The sequence below is a fragment of the Pezoporus flaviventris genome, unplaced genomic scaffold, assembly GCF_033815535.1.
Source record: "Pezoporus flaviventris isolate CSIRO_AGI_PZ_B2104156 unplaced genomic scaffold, CSIRO_AGI_Pfla_v1 ptg000031l, whole genome shotgun sequence".
NCBI lineage: Eukaryota > Metazoa > Chordata > Aves > Psittaciformes > Psittacidae > Pezoporus > Pezoporus flaviventris.
In genome coordinates, this window is record NW_026892579.1 from 20044077 (window position 1) to 20058764 (window position 14688).

General features: G+C 40.4%; 1 protein-coding gene across 2 annotated transcripts in view; it reads left to right on the plus strand.

Annotated features, from left to right (window-relative positions):
• UBE3D (ubiquitin protein ligase E3D) overlaps positions 1-11697 on the plus strand; it is an 89515-nt gene extending 77818 nt beyond the window's left edge. For both annotated transcript variants that reach the window (XM_061460404.1, XM_061460410.1), the window contains one exon: positions 10034-11697. In XM_061460404.1, coding sequence (XP_061316388.1) covers positions 10034-10054 — 21 coding nt within the window. In that variant the 3' untranslated portion in view covers positions 10055-11697. The remainder of the gene's footprint in view (positions 1-10033) is intronic.
• The last annotated feature ends 2991 nt before the right edge of the window (positions 11698-14688 follow it).

Consider the following 14688-nt stretch of genomic DNA (forward strand, 5'->3'; position numbering starts at 1 on the left):
CAGCTTACTTTTGAGAGAGGTGATTTGATGATACTGTTAGAGAAATTATGTTGCTGCTTATTTGGCCCTATTTATTCCCTCCCGAATTAGGGGCAATTTACTTACTTCGTGATCAACGAAATAAATCCATGTATCTTTCTATTTAGACCTTTCTTTTAAAAGACCTCAAACTATTCATAGTGTCTTGTTGGGTGTTTTTTTTTTTATTCTTTTCTTCATTGATGAGATACCTTGACACTGAGACATTGAAATACATTGCTGAAATACTGAAGAGGTGCTATTGCTGCATACTACAGCAGAAGCAGTGTGTCACTCCTTTCCCTTTCTGGGGAAGACACAGCCATGCTTGGGTATTGTTGATACTGGTGAGTTAAAACAGATTGCCAAAAGGGCAAAGAAATTGAGTGATACAAGAACTGCAGAAACAGAACAGAGCCTTAGACTGACATGACTTTGAGGAAATTGGCCGGGAGAAAATCCTCCTGTGACAGCAGGCTGTGTGTGTGAAAGTGTGAAGCGGTGATCTGTGCGTTGGAATGCAGGTCTTTGGAAGGCTGGCAAACGCAACCTTCTCTAATTCAGCCTTGTGTAACACCTTTCAGCAAGGCTAAAAAGTTTATAGGAGCTGCATCGTATATTCCAGTTTGGTGTGCCGATGATTAATTTCTTCATGTGTCTCTAGCTTTAGGATGCAGCTAGCTTGCCGTAAATTGACACAGCTGCTTGGATTGCTTGATTAGTATGATGTTTGGCATGGTAATTACTACAGTAAAAACCAAACATCATCTCATGTTGACTAAGAAATCCCTAAATTCTGTGGGTTTTGTAGCCTGGTTTGCTTTGGATCAGTAATTGCAATGCAACATTATCAGTAAGTTCCATTCCTCACTGTGGTTTGCATTCAAGAGAGAAACTGTATTTAAGACTACCAAAGGTAAATAATGCTGCTGTTTCTGTGCCTGTCTCCATGATGGGTACCACAAGAAGTAACTTATGCAGTAGAAAGAGAAGTAGTACAGGCTAACGAGAAAGGCTTGGCAAAAAGACAAAGTAAAGACATGAAGTTTTGGAGCTTCTAGTATCTAAATGTAGGGAAACAAAAGATTAATAGCATTCTCAAATTAACCTGCGGAAAAAAAAAAAACCACACCCAAAAACTCCCAGAAAAACTAACTTAAAAAAAAACATTCATTTTTTTCACAAAGAACTGCTTGATCTAAAATTTAAAAAAAAAAAAAAAAATCCAAAAAAAAAAGTTTGCCCTCATAATAAATAAAAGCACAGAGAGATATATTTCCTACCTTTTTTCAGCTGCTTGTAGTTTTCCCCTTAAAGCTTTTGCAAGCTTCAGCATGCAACTGTTACATAAGCAAAGAGATAGCTTGCTGTGCATGTGCACAGCCTGGGACTGCAGAGGAATCTCTAGCTTTTTTCTCATTTATCTCCATCACATTTTAAATCCTGCTTCATTGTTATAGGAAATTAATATTTTTAGGAAAGATCAGTTGAAAGAGTGCATGCTGATTTGTAGATTCATTTCGTATAGATTTATAGGCAGGGGTCTGGAACTAGATGATCTTAAGGTCCTTTCCAACCCTAACTATTCTATGATTCTATGATTTTGTTAATCCTGATGGGATATTACCAGATTGAGAAATCATAGTTAAAAAATAAGTCCTTGCTTTGCTTAGAATTAATTCCACTAGCAATTGAATGAAAGGAATCTAATTCTTCTTCTGCTTTGTTGTTTTGGTTATATTTTATATCTTCCCCAGCTTGAGCAGAAGACTAAAGTGATTTATCAGAGTAATGTTCTCCTGATTAGTTTCTTCCTGCAATGGAGAATGAAAAGCCCACAGATGTACAGCGCCTTTCACGTTGTACAGGAGAGGGGTTGCCTTTCCCTGGCCTTCTCCTAGAAGTCCTGAGGAATTTGGCTGGTTAGATGATAGGTCTACTAAACACTAATTCTCCCCAGCTTTCATTGGCACCTGTGTTTCTCTGCTGCCGTGGTATTACAGCACTGACCAAAAACTGTTTCCTGTTAAGAGTTATTGCTGCTTGAAACCGCTTCTCTTTGAGGTGGAAATTCCTTGCAGTTACATATGCTAAAAAATTACTTTGTTCTTCTGTGGACTGAGCAAGGTAAGAGTCCTTCCTTCACAAAATGTCCTTTCCTCCACACCCAGCCCCTTAGGGGTTAGTGGGTCAAGTTGCCATTCCACATATCTTTATTCCCAATTTGGATAATATTCCCAATATGGATAATAACCCAATTTGCAAGGGTTTAGCTTGTCAGGATAATATAGTTCCACCATTTGTGCTTCTGTTGATTTCATTATTGCCATCACCACATCGGCCTGTCCAGCACAGTGCTGCCATGTTTGGCTGTGAGAGTATTCTGGATATGTTTTAGTCTCCATTGGGATTCAAGCATGATAGTGATGGTCAAGAAGACTTTTATACTGACCCTAGATTATAGCTTCTTACTTAATTAAATATTTGAAAGTTGGCTTGTCTGACTGTGTCTGTTCAGTCAATATGTATCATGGTATCACAGTATGCTAGAGATTGGAAGGGACCTCGAAAGATCATCTAGTCCAATCCCCCTGCCGGAGCAGGAACACCTAGATAATGTTACACAGGAATGTGTCCAGGCGGGTTTTGAATGTCTCCAGGGAAGGAGACTCCACAACCTCCCTGGGCAGCCTGTTCCAGTGTTCTGTCACCCTCACGGAGAAGAAGTTTCTTCTCAAGTTTAAGTGGAACCTCTTGTGTTCCAGTTTGTACCCATTGCCCCTTGTCCCCCATTGTTTGCCACTGAGTAGAGCCTGGCTCCATCCTCGTGACACTCACCCTTTATATATTTATAGACACTAATAAGGTCACCCCTCAGTCTCCTCTTCTCCAAACTATAGAGACCCAGCTCCCTCAGTCTTTCCTCATAAGGGAGATCCTCCACTCCCTTAATCATCTTTGTTGCCCTTCGCTGGACTCTCTCCAGCAGCTCCCTGTCCTTCTTGAACTGAGGGGCCCAGAACTGGACACAATATTCCAGGTGGGGTCTCACCAGGGCAGAGTAGAGGGGAAGGAGGACCTCTCTCGACCTACTAACCACCCCCCTTCTAATACACCCCAGGATGCCATTGGCCTTCTTAGCCACAAGGGCACAGTGTTGGCTCATGGTCATCCTGTCGTCCACTAGGACCCCCAGGTCCCTCTCTCCTACACTGCTCTCTAACAGGTCGTTTCCCAACCTATACTGGAACCTGGGGTTGTTCCTGCCCAGATGCAGGACTCTACACTTTCCCTTGTTATATTTCATCAAGTTACTCCCTGCCCAACTCTCCAGCCTGTCCAGGTCTCGCTGGATGGCAGCACAGCCTTCTGGCGTGTCAGCCACTCCTCCCAGCTTAGCGTCATCAGCAAACTTGCTGATAGTACACTCAATTCCCTCATCTAAATCATTGATGAATATATTAAATAATACTGGTCCCAGTACTGACCCTTGAGGCACTCCACTAGATACAGGCCTCCAACTAGACTCAGCCCCATAGACTACAACTCTCTGGCTTCTCTCCTTCAGCCAGTTCACAGTCCACCTCACTACCTGATCATCCAGACCACACTTCCTCAATTTAGCTGTGAGGATGCTGTGGGAGACTGTGTCAAATGCTTTGCTGAAGTCAAGGTAGACCACATCCACCGCTCTGCCATCATCCATCCACCGTGTTATTTCCTCATAAAGGGCTAAGAGACTGGTCAAGCATGACTTCCCCTTGGCGAAGCCATGTTGACTGCCCCTCATAACCCTCTTATCCTTGATATGCCTTAAGATGGCACCAAGGATAAGGTGTTCCATCACTTTCCCAGGGATGGAGGTGAGGCTGACCGGTCTATAGTTACCCAGGTCCTCCTTCTTGCCCTTTTTGAAGACTGGAGTGACATTTGCTTTCCTCCAGTCCTCAGGCACCTCTCCCGTTTCCCAAGACTTGGTAAAGATGATGGAGAGCGGTCTAGCAATGACTTCCGCCAGTTCCCTCAGCACCCGCGGGTGCATCCCATCTGGACCCATGGATTTATGGATGTCCAGATTGCTCAACTGATCTCTAACCCATTCCTCATCGACTAAGGCAAACCGCTCCTTCGACCTGACTTCATCTGAGGTCTCAGGGGTACAGGGCTCTTCAGGACTGCCTGCAGCAGAGTAGACAGAGACAAAGAAGGCATTCAGTAACATGTAGTATTGTAGAATTTTTTAGTGATCTTTTCAAGTGGCTCATATTCCTCTAATCACATTTTTGTTTGAAATTGGTTTCCATAGTAAAGAATTTAAGACTTGCCAACCTAGTGGTGTGAAGTTCTGCTGCTATGAGCCCAGGCTGGTGGTTCCTCCAGCCAGGGAGCTTGCAGGCTACCACGAGTCCATCTTAGGGCAAGTAAATCATACGCCTTCAAGGTAGGTTCGTTTCTGGCTCCTCTCATTCTTCCAAGTAGTGAATATGCTGCCTTACTCTCCAGTTTCCTCTAAAAATGCCTTTGCACTTCCCAGAAGGAGCCTCAGAGGTGTAGGGGTAATATGCAACAGCTTTGTAACATTCAGTCTGGAAAAGACAGCTGCTTTTTTATGGGTCTGTGGATTCAGTGGGAGCAAGTGTAAATATAGCAGTTAATGTTCTCTCACGTCTCTGCTCATCTCATGCCATCTGCTTTGTGTCCGTTCATTCACACTGGTGCCAAAACGTATTTCTGGAACAGGTTATTTGTGCATCAGTGGACTTGGTCCCAGATTGTTAGGTGAGAGCAAGTATGTAAACTGTGCAGTATGGGTAGGCAGGCAAACTCTTGAGCTGTAATGTGTGCCAATAGTTACTAATCCACACCGTAATGGTAACAGCTGTGAGACATTGCTGCTTCTGGTGGTGGTGCAGCAATGGGGAGAGCACTGCTGCACCTCAGAAAAGGCAGTTTTCCTTTGGGTCTCCCATCCCTCAATCAGCAGCTGTGGGAGCACCAGACTTTGAGTAGAGTTCATCAGAAATTAGATATTTATGGGGCTGGGACCTTGATATGCTGCAGATGCTTTAATCCTCTGACTTCAGGATCTATCTTTGTTTTACAGGGGTGAGAAGTGTATCAGGCAGGACTGTGGCCTTTTCTCTGGATGTTATTGCACATTGTTGCTGTAGTTGTACCAGTGCATTGTTAAATACAGGATGCGGTGGAGGTGTGGAGCGGTGGTGGAGGTGTTGGCCTCGTTATAGTCACAGGAACGTGTTCATATAGTATCACAGAATTATAGAATGGTTTGGGTTGGAAGGGACTTTTAACGATCATCTAATCCACCCCCCACTGAAATGATCAGGGATATGTTCAACTGGATCAGGTTGCTCACTTTCTCTGATTTTTTTTCAAGGTAGAGGTGTATACTATGTACAGGGCATCTTGATTGCACTGTAATTCCAACCACCTAACAGTTGTACTAGCTGTAATTATTAAGGCTGAAAGCATAAGACTTAGCACTAGCCATAGCTTTTGTGGCAGCACAAATCTCTATGTGAATTTGACTTTGGTATGAGGCTATGAGTAAACATTATCTTCCAAATCCAGCTGTACATATGGAAAAAAAACCACTATTCTCAGCTTTTCATTCCTTTTTCCACCAGAGTTTCATCTCTTCCCTTGTTTGTGTGAGCCCTCCCTTTCTCGTTTCTAGGATAAATCAGTCCAGTTAGTGCAGCATGTTGGTCTGATTTCACCACGCAGTTGGTAGAATGCTTGAAATGCTGTTTTGTGGGGAGAGAGGAACAGTAACTTGCACAGAGGGATACTGTTGAGCCTGTGAAGGTAATGTCTTTCACCAGCGCAGCTGGATCTAGAAGCAGAGGTCTCCTCACAGCTGTCCATGTCTTTTGGTGGAGGTTACTCTTTTTGTGTGCACATGGATGGCATAGCATTGCTTGGTTACCTGTTAGCCTTGGGTGGAAATGAATACAACATTTGATGTTGATTGTAGGCTGCAGCCTTACTGGCATATAATCAATGGTTGATCTGCAGTCGTTCAGTCATGCCAGATTTCACCCTAGCACATGTACAGGTTTAAAGCATGGGTATTTCTTTATGTACAGAATGTCTCCTTGCAGTACATACGATTTAAGATAGTAGGTTTTGTTCTTCTAAAACACAATGTACTCTTAAGAAGTGTTTGTGGTAGTGTTTCAAACTCTTCAAAGAAGGCAACAGTAAAATGTCTTTTATGTATTTAAGTTTCAGTTCAGATCCTGGTGGTGGAGTTTTGTTCTTTGTTGTGGAATGGAAAAGCAAACCCAGGGCAGTCATATTTCAGGAAGCGTTCATAGGTTTAACAGGTTCGTTTTCTTCTGCTGAAACTGAAGCATATGTAACTACTTTCAATCCACTATTTTCCTCTATAATTACACACAAGTAAACAGAAGTACAATTCCCTCTCTAATACTGAAGAAAAAATCTGTAGTACATCTTCTACCTACGTTTGTTTAACTCTTTGAAGAGATGTAGGTATTAGAAAGTCTATGTCCTCAGCTTTGAGACATACATAGAGATCTTTGTTTATGCATGATTCACTTGTTCTCCTTTAAAGAGAATGCAAGCATAAGGACAGTTTAAAAATTTGTGATAGAGCATGGGAATGCATCTTCTGGCATGCGGGTTGTTTTCCTGTTTTGTAGAAATAAGGATCTGGCTTCATTTTAGTTCTTGCAGCTGATTGAAAGGTTGAACTGCTTTTCTTTCCCTTAGCTGAGAAAAGAATTTTCTCTTAGTGCTCTGTTTCCTGCGTGTGTTGTCAGCTCCACAAGACAGATTGTATGCACTGGATTTGCAGATTGCATTTCTTTAAAATGTATTGTTTAGCTGCCTCTAGTCACGCTTCTGCTGCTCTTACAGCAGTCATCCACTCTGCGCGCTCACCCAGTGCTACTGCTTGGGTAGAAAAGATTTCTTTCCAGTAGCTTCTGCCATCTGGAACCACCTTCTTTTGTTTTCCTAGTACATTTAGTTTTCCATAGCTTTTAAAATATTTTCTGAAATTGCAACTTTTTTCTTTCACCTGTTCCTCTTCTGTGTTTGACTTTGTGACTGAATGCTTAATTCAGTAGGAAATATCCTTACCCTGCTGTTTTCTGCAAGATTTTTTTTTTGTATGAAGCCAGGAAAAATGCTTTGAAGCAGAGCTTGATGAACCCACAGAATGGTTTGGGTTGGAAGGGACCTTAAAGATCATCTAGTTCCAACGCCCTGTCACGGACAGGGACACTTTCCACTAAACCAGGTTGTTCAAAGCCCCATTCAGCCTGGCCTTGAACACTGCCAGGGATGGGGCAGCTGCAACTTCTCTGAGCAGCCTGTGCCAGTGCCTCACCACCCTCACAGGGAAGAATTTCTTCTTCATGTCTAACCTATATCTCTCCTGTTTAAGGGGGAGAACTACTTAGTCCCACTTTCCCAACCTATAGTATTTCATCTATTATGTAGAACATAAACAGCTTATGGTTTACATGTGTTGTCCTTTTTTTGTTGGGTATGTCAGTTGTAGAGATGATCTAATGTATTCTTTTCATTCACATTGTTAGTAAATATAAATACAGACACTGATAAATTATTCCTTTTGATGTTTTTTAATTTATTGGGCAGTAGGGGAGCCTAGCAGTCTAGGAAAATATTGTGTTACAAATAATCCTCTCAAAGGAGTGACGCAGTATATTTCATGCATTATAAAATATAGCAAGTAGTCAAATTAAACAAGTATATCCACTCCAGTGAGCCCTCAAAACTGTGTATCAAAGGAGCCTGCAATCTCAGGTAGGAAAATCTGCTTGAAATTTTGGCTCTTGTGTATTGAGATGGTTATTGCTCTTCTTGATCTTGTTTTTTCTTCTTTGCAATACAAGGACAAATTTCTGACCTTGTTACAGTCAGTGTGGGTTTTGTCTTTGATTTAATTGGTGCCAGGATTTCATCCCTAGCCTCTGTTACTTATGACTTCTTCTGCATCTGTAAGACTTTACATTTGCTATTAATTATGCATCTGTCTCTATTCATCTGAGTGACTAAATCGTGAGAGAGGTGACAGGCATATTGATTTTCCTTTCCATTTTATATCTTTGAGGGTAGGAATCTTTGGCCTAGTGGGTATATTTCCCTACATGATGAGTAGTCTCTAGCTTTTGCAACACCCCTTGGTTGAGCTGACAGAAATGTTTTTCATGTAGCAACTTAGTTTTGGAAAACGCAAGTTGAGCTGAATAAAAACAGTGGGAATATGTCAGTGTGACATTCATGGGAAAGCAGGCAGACTTCTACCCTGGCCAGCCAGCTGTTTGCTGGCCAGCTTTGCCTATAGAAATTTCTAAAAATTTATGTCCTACATGAAAATTCTTTCTGAATTTTAGTTCCATTTGGAAGAAGAAAAGAATGGTTCAGAAACATGGAAGCTTTTGGGGATCTCAGTTGTCTTAGCTGTTACAAACTCTTCCATGTAGTAATGTTGCAGCTTCCTAGTAGGTTCCTGCTGTTAGTCTTTGGAGTAGCAAAAGAGATGTTCAGGAAATAAGATCACTTGATTTTTTTCTGTTCTTAACCAAGAACTGCTATTGTCATGTCCCATTCATTGCCTCATAGTCCTACTATTTTACACCTGAATCCTTTGAATGAATATTTTTCTGAGAAGCCTCTTAGATATGTTAAAACTTGGTTAATTTTTCACATCCTCCATAGCAAACACATAACTCTCTCTTAAACATTCTTTGGGCATAGGATCCAAAATAAATGTTTTCACTCTGTTTTGCCCTCTGTTCTGAACACTCCTTGATATTTTATGCGTTAATTCAATTCCTTCTGGTTGATCATGCTTCATGCATTCTTTAGTCACAGCCTCAAGCAGAGTGGTGATTGAGGGTCAGCTCTGAAAATCCAAAGTGGTAACTAATGGTGATTTGAGTCTTCACTGAAGTGACTGTTGAAAGGTCTCGGAGAGAAAACAGAGGAAGTGTATGGTTTTTCTTGTGTGCTTTTTATGGGGTAGGAGAAGCAGGTTATATTTTCAGAAGACTGGTGCTTTTTTTTTCCCTTTTTGTTTTCCCCTATTTTTTTTTTTAATTGCCCTTCTGTTCATCTTTTTTTTCTGTCCTTGTGATCAGCAAAGTTCTCAATTGAATATCAGAAGTAATCTCTTTGGCAAATGAGAATCTGGACATGTGATAGTGTTTCTAGTCAGCTTACTTAACTTGCTGCGTTACTATCCTGCAGGTTCTAAAGAAAGCTAAACACAAATAAAACCATACAGGAGAAACTGATACATGCATCTGACCAAGAACAAATTAGCTGGGACACCAGATATCCTATAGGTCTCTTGTATTCAATAGATCACCTTCACTCTAAATAGCTGTTAGACATGACAGTGCACGAAAAAGAAGAGGTACATCATTTGTTGTCTTCTGATCATATATAAGTATTTTCTTCTCTCCTAGAGTAGGTGTTTTGGTTCCTATTCTTTTTAAAGTATAAGGTATTTTTTCTTGATGATTTTGGACTTTTCATCAGGACTTTTCGTCCTGACTTTGGAATAAGTATTTCACTTATAGTGATAGCATTGTTCAAACAAGCTAATATTCAGCAAAACGGGGAAATGTACCAAAATTTAATATAAGCTAGTTTCAAAATAGTATCAAATAACATTTTAAGTTAGACAAGATGAACAACTTGTGCTTTGGTATTCTGGAAAAAAAATAAGGTTTTGATATGTAGTTCAGAAACCTGTGCAGTGCTTGAGCAAAAAGAGTGATCTTGGGACTTTTAGGAGACAAATTAGGTAGAAAAGTGGTGGGAAAGTAACACTGCTCTCAAATATAGCCTCCGCTCTCTCATTATGTTAGAGTGTGGTTTTTTTTAAAGTGAGATGATTATAATATGTTATATCAGTTACTGCAATGAAATATATTTGTTTTGCCTGCAGTTTTGCAACTATTCACATTGTTGGGTTTTCTTCCTTTTACAGGTTGCCTTTTTGAAGATGTGAAGAACACAGATACCTGTGTGGAAAACTATTCTGAAATTCATTTTCAGCAGATAACTTTGAATGGTGTGACTTCTAGAAACAAATCCACTGGTGATAAAAAAAAAAATGGGGGTGTGGTATATTATTCTTCATATCTGGATGTGTTTCAAAACCAAAGACAGTCTTAACTTATGCATCCAGTGCATTCTTATATGCCGTTCTAAGAGAGACTTACCTTTCAATCCTGTCGCATCCAGACTGTGATGGTTTCTTCAATGCCAAAAAGGAATTATCTTAGTACTATCTTTGTCAGACAGTACTTGATGTGGCCTATATGTCCTTAGGAAAATTTACAGCTGATAGCAAAGAGAGGTTTAACTATATTTAACGTCATAGTTAAATGATGTTAAATATATTAACTAATGTAAGTTTATTACTTTCTTTGCTCTAGTGAAGTTAGAGGTTCAGTGTTAAAACATGAAATCTGTTTTTCGTCACACTTATGTTTATCATATATATTGTTTCCAAATTAAGGTTTACCTTCCTACTTGAGTGTGAATGAAGAGAGTTTCTGTATTCCTACACCTCCTGCAAAATTCTCTTAAATCAGTCCTATTTTGGAGAATCAAAGTTTTATGGTTACTTGGAATAATTCCTTGAACTTAAAAAAAAAGAAAAAAAGTGCATGTGTGTAAAGGCTGGCCTTGCAGAAACTGCTGGAGGTGAAAACTACTTGTAGCAAGTCAATACAGCTACTCGAAATTGACGTTCTCTCTTGTGGATGCTCAGTTGCCTTCCATGGGAGCAGCAGTGCATTTCTGTGTTACCATTTTTGGTTTCAGAGTTGATTGCTCACTTAGTTGGCAGCAATTTTTGCCCTCCTTTGTCCAGAGGAACAGGATTGTGTAAGTGCATAGTCTAAGGAGCAGAAAAGATGCCTCCTGGCATTTTTGTCTCAGTTCCTTCTTATTGGGATGAACTGCTCTGGATCTACAAGGTGGTGATCCTTTAATATCAACCATCCCTATTGGAGCCCTCATCCCTCCAGGGTCTCATTGCATATCTGCCTTGCTTATCTGTAGTTTTCCTTAAACAACTGCTCTTGGCAAATCGCTAAGATACTGGAATGGCTCATCTGACCTAGTGTGACAATTCTCATGTTCTCAAAATGAGTACAGAAAGGTATCCAAGCAGATTAAAGAAGAAAAAAAAAAAGAAGGAAAGAGCCTGTTTATGTAGGCTGACGTTTTCAAAGTCCATTGTTAAACTCTTAAGATAAAAAGATGCTACCTTGTTGGAAAAGCAGCTGTATTTTGGGAGAGCGGATTCTGGACGGAATATTCAGGAATCTTTGAAAATTCCTGAATTTCAAGGGAAGTTAACATGCTGTTCACTCATTAAATGATCACAGTGTAGGAAGTGACCCTGCAAAGTGTTGGAGACCTTCTTTGGGTTTTACACATCTAAAGACAAGTAGCCAAGGCTTCCCAGCGTGCAGTGTGGGTATCTTCTTACTTTCTGTTGTTATTTTAGTTGTCAATATTGAAGGAAGAACAAAAATATTCTGAGTTTTCTATTCATGGACTAAATTATCTATCCTCAAGATAGTTTGTATAGGCATCAATGTTTAGCCATTTTATGAATAAAATATATTTTCTAAACCAGTTTACTGTTTGTTCTGCTTGATTTCTATGGCCGTTTCAGCTTCCCAGAATACGACTGAGCAATTTGCAGATGAAAGACATTTGTATCACACAGAAATACTCCAACTTTAAAATCTTTTCCAATCTATTTAAATGAGCCCTGTTACGGTTTTGCATGTATGGAGAAATCTTAGGTCTGGGAGTACTTATGCTTCTCTGTCATGTCCTGCCTCATTTGGTACTGTGGCCATAAAAAGTTAATCTGCCTCTGGTAATATACATGATTCCAGAGTAATGAGTGCAGACATTTCACTGGGAGTATTTTGTGTGGGGAAAAACCCTTCCAGAGATGAAAGACAAATTGACCCTGTCCTGCTTGGTCTGTCACTCACCTGTAGGAGCTAAAAGGTCCAGTCATTCTGCTACGATGTCAGTGCTGCAGCTGGCTCGGGAAACAAATCCTGAGAGTGCTATGACTAGTGTGTACACTTAAAACATTAACATTTTAGGAGCTTTCCCTCTGCCTACACATGCTTAAAGCTTTTCCTTGTTCTTTTTTACTCTATACATTGGTGAACTTGGTTTGGCTGGGGTGGGGTTCACATTCTTTGTAGCATCCTGTATGGTACTGTGGTTTGGATTTGTGGCTCCAACAGTGCTGGTGGCACACCGATGTTTTGACTACAAATGACTCTTATTTTTTATTTCTCACTTTGCCCCTACTTCCCCGCAGTGAATAGGCTGACTGCAGAAGTTAAGAGGGCCAGACACAATGGGGACAGCTGACTTGAATGGGCCAAGGGGATATTCTGTATAATACACCATTATGCACAGCAGTGAAAACTGGAGGAGGAGGAAGAAAGGGGAAGAGGGGTGTCTTCCAAGGTGGTGGTTGCTTGGGAATAGCTGGGTGTAAAACTGTTTGTGGGAGATGACAAGTAACTGCCCTTGCATCACCTAGTTTTGTTTCGGTTTTCATGGGGGTTTTGGTGTGGGTTTTTTTTAATTTTGATTGGTTGGTTGTTGTTTTCTTTTGTCTTTTGTTTCTTGTTTGGTTTTGGGGGAGAGAGGAGGGTGTTGTTTGTTCCTTTTTTTTACTTTCCTTCACTTATTAAACTGTCTTTCTCTTGACCCACAAGTTTTCTTGCTTTTGCTATTCCTGTTCTCTCTGTCATCATGCTGGTGGAGTAATGGGGGTGGGTGAGGGATGAGTGGGCAGTGGAGTTGGTGCTTCGCTCCTTGCTAGGGTATACCCACCACAACTGGAAACAGAAGTTGTGAAGTCACCAAAAGAAAAAGAATAAATCTTTCTGTTCCAAATGCCCTCCTATTTATGGACATTTTTCTTTCTCAGGTTCCCAATGGCCACAGTTGCCTCGCTGTGCCCATACAAGGAGCAGGACAATTTGACATGCTTAGTTTCATGTTTGCCTTTCCTTGGTTCTAGCTCTGAGACTTCCATTGACTTTTAACCATTGACATTATCTGGAAAATATCAGAAAATAACTGAAAATATCAGGGCATATATATACATAATAATATATAAATGCCATGGATGGTTTCTATTTGAAAATAGATTTCTTTGGCTGTGTTCAGAAAAAAAAAAAAAGTTTTTGGTACTTCTCCAGGTACCAAGCAAAACATTATTCAGAACTCCTTGTTCAGAAGACAACTTCCTTGTTGTTCCCCCCCCCCCCATTTCTGACATGATCTTTATGACTGAGCCAGAAATGGATTTGAAGTGTCACATCTGCTTGCTCACACATCTGCTTGCTTTGCTTTAGCAAAGCAAAACTTGGCCTGTTTTTCAAGATTATCTCAGCAATGAACCATGGCCTCTCATAAGCAATGGACTTGGGTGCAGAAAACCTGCTGAGATCCCCTCAAGGCTCCTTCCTTGACCTTTGCCTATCACTGCTCTCGCCTCCGTTTCTATGTCTGTTCAATCACATTGAGCAGTTTCAAAAGTGCACGGACAAAGTGTAATTAGTTACTGTATTATTTTCTTAGCATCCAGAGTTAGTGGCACATTTTAGTCTAGTTTAAATACCATGTTTGGATACATCCATAACAGCAAGCTTGTTTGGTTTGAAGTGTGCAGACTGTGTCTTCATGTAGGTGGAAGAGCAGACACCAAGACAGGAGTTGGCCTAGAAGCTGAGTTGCTAGAAAATGTTTGGTCTTTCTTATCGCTTGCCTTCTCTCCTCAGTACTTTTAATCTGCTTTTTTCACTGCAGAAAGTGTCTTAATTTTTGCTTTCTGTAGTGCCAAACACAGTGTTAGTATTAAAATAATAATAATAAATCAACAAAGACATTAAGGAGTCCCCAACTCACATTAACTGAGATAGATGTGCATCCTTTCCTAATGTGTGGTTTCCGAATAGTGTATGGCAACAAGAAGATCCTAAAAATGTCAGCTTTAGTTCTAATATGCTATTGGGTTACAAAGATGGCTATATGATGTGGAGCAGAAAGCATGCCTAGCTGTCAGACCACTACTGTTCTCTCCATTAGCAACAACAGGTAACAATATTGTTTCTATCATTAGCTGGTCACAGGGTGATTATATTAGTGTAGGGCTTGTTACTTCTAAACTTCTTTTAAGCTTTTATCTGGGATAGTTAAATTGGCATACTAAATTGAGTCTAAATTGTGTTATTTTAATTCCAAAATGAGGGTGGCTTTCTGGTTTAGTTGAAATCCTCACTAGAGTAGGTAAACTAAGTAATAACTCTACAAGTTGAAGGACAAGTTCTAGCTTTCCCCCATTTTCTGTGTAGGGAAACTCATATATAAAGAGCACTCAGACATTGTGGGTTTAAATGAAATTACTTGACAGTAATTTTATTTCTATTTTACTGCCTTCATTTTTGTTCCTCCAGAACATCGCTTTGTGGTTTCAATTTTAGGCTTTACATCCCTTCCTTTCTCACCTAGCCAACTGTGCTCCAGTATAAATGACAAGTTGCTTGTTTGAGGTACTGTGTTTACTCATCAGCCTCATTCCTT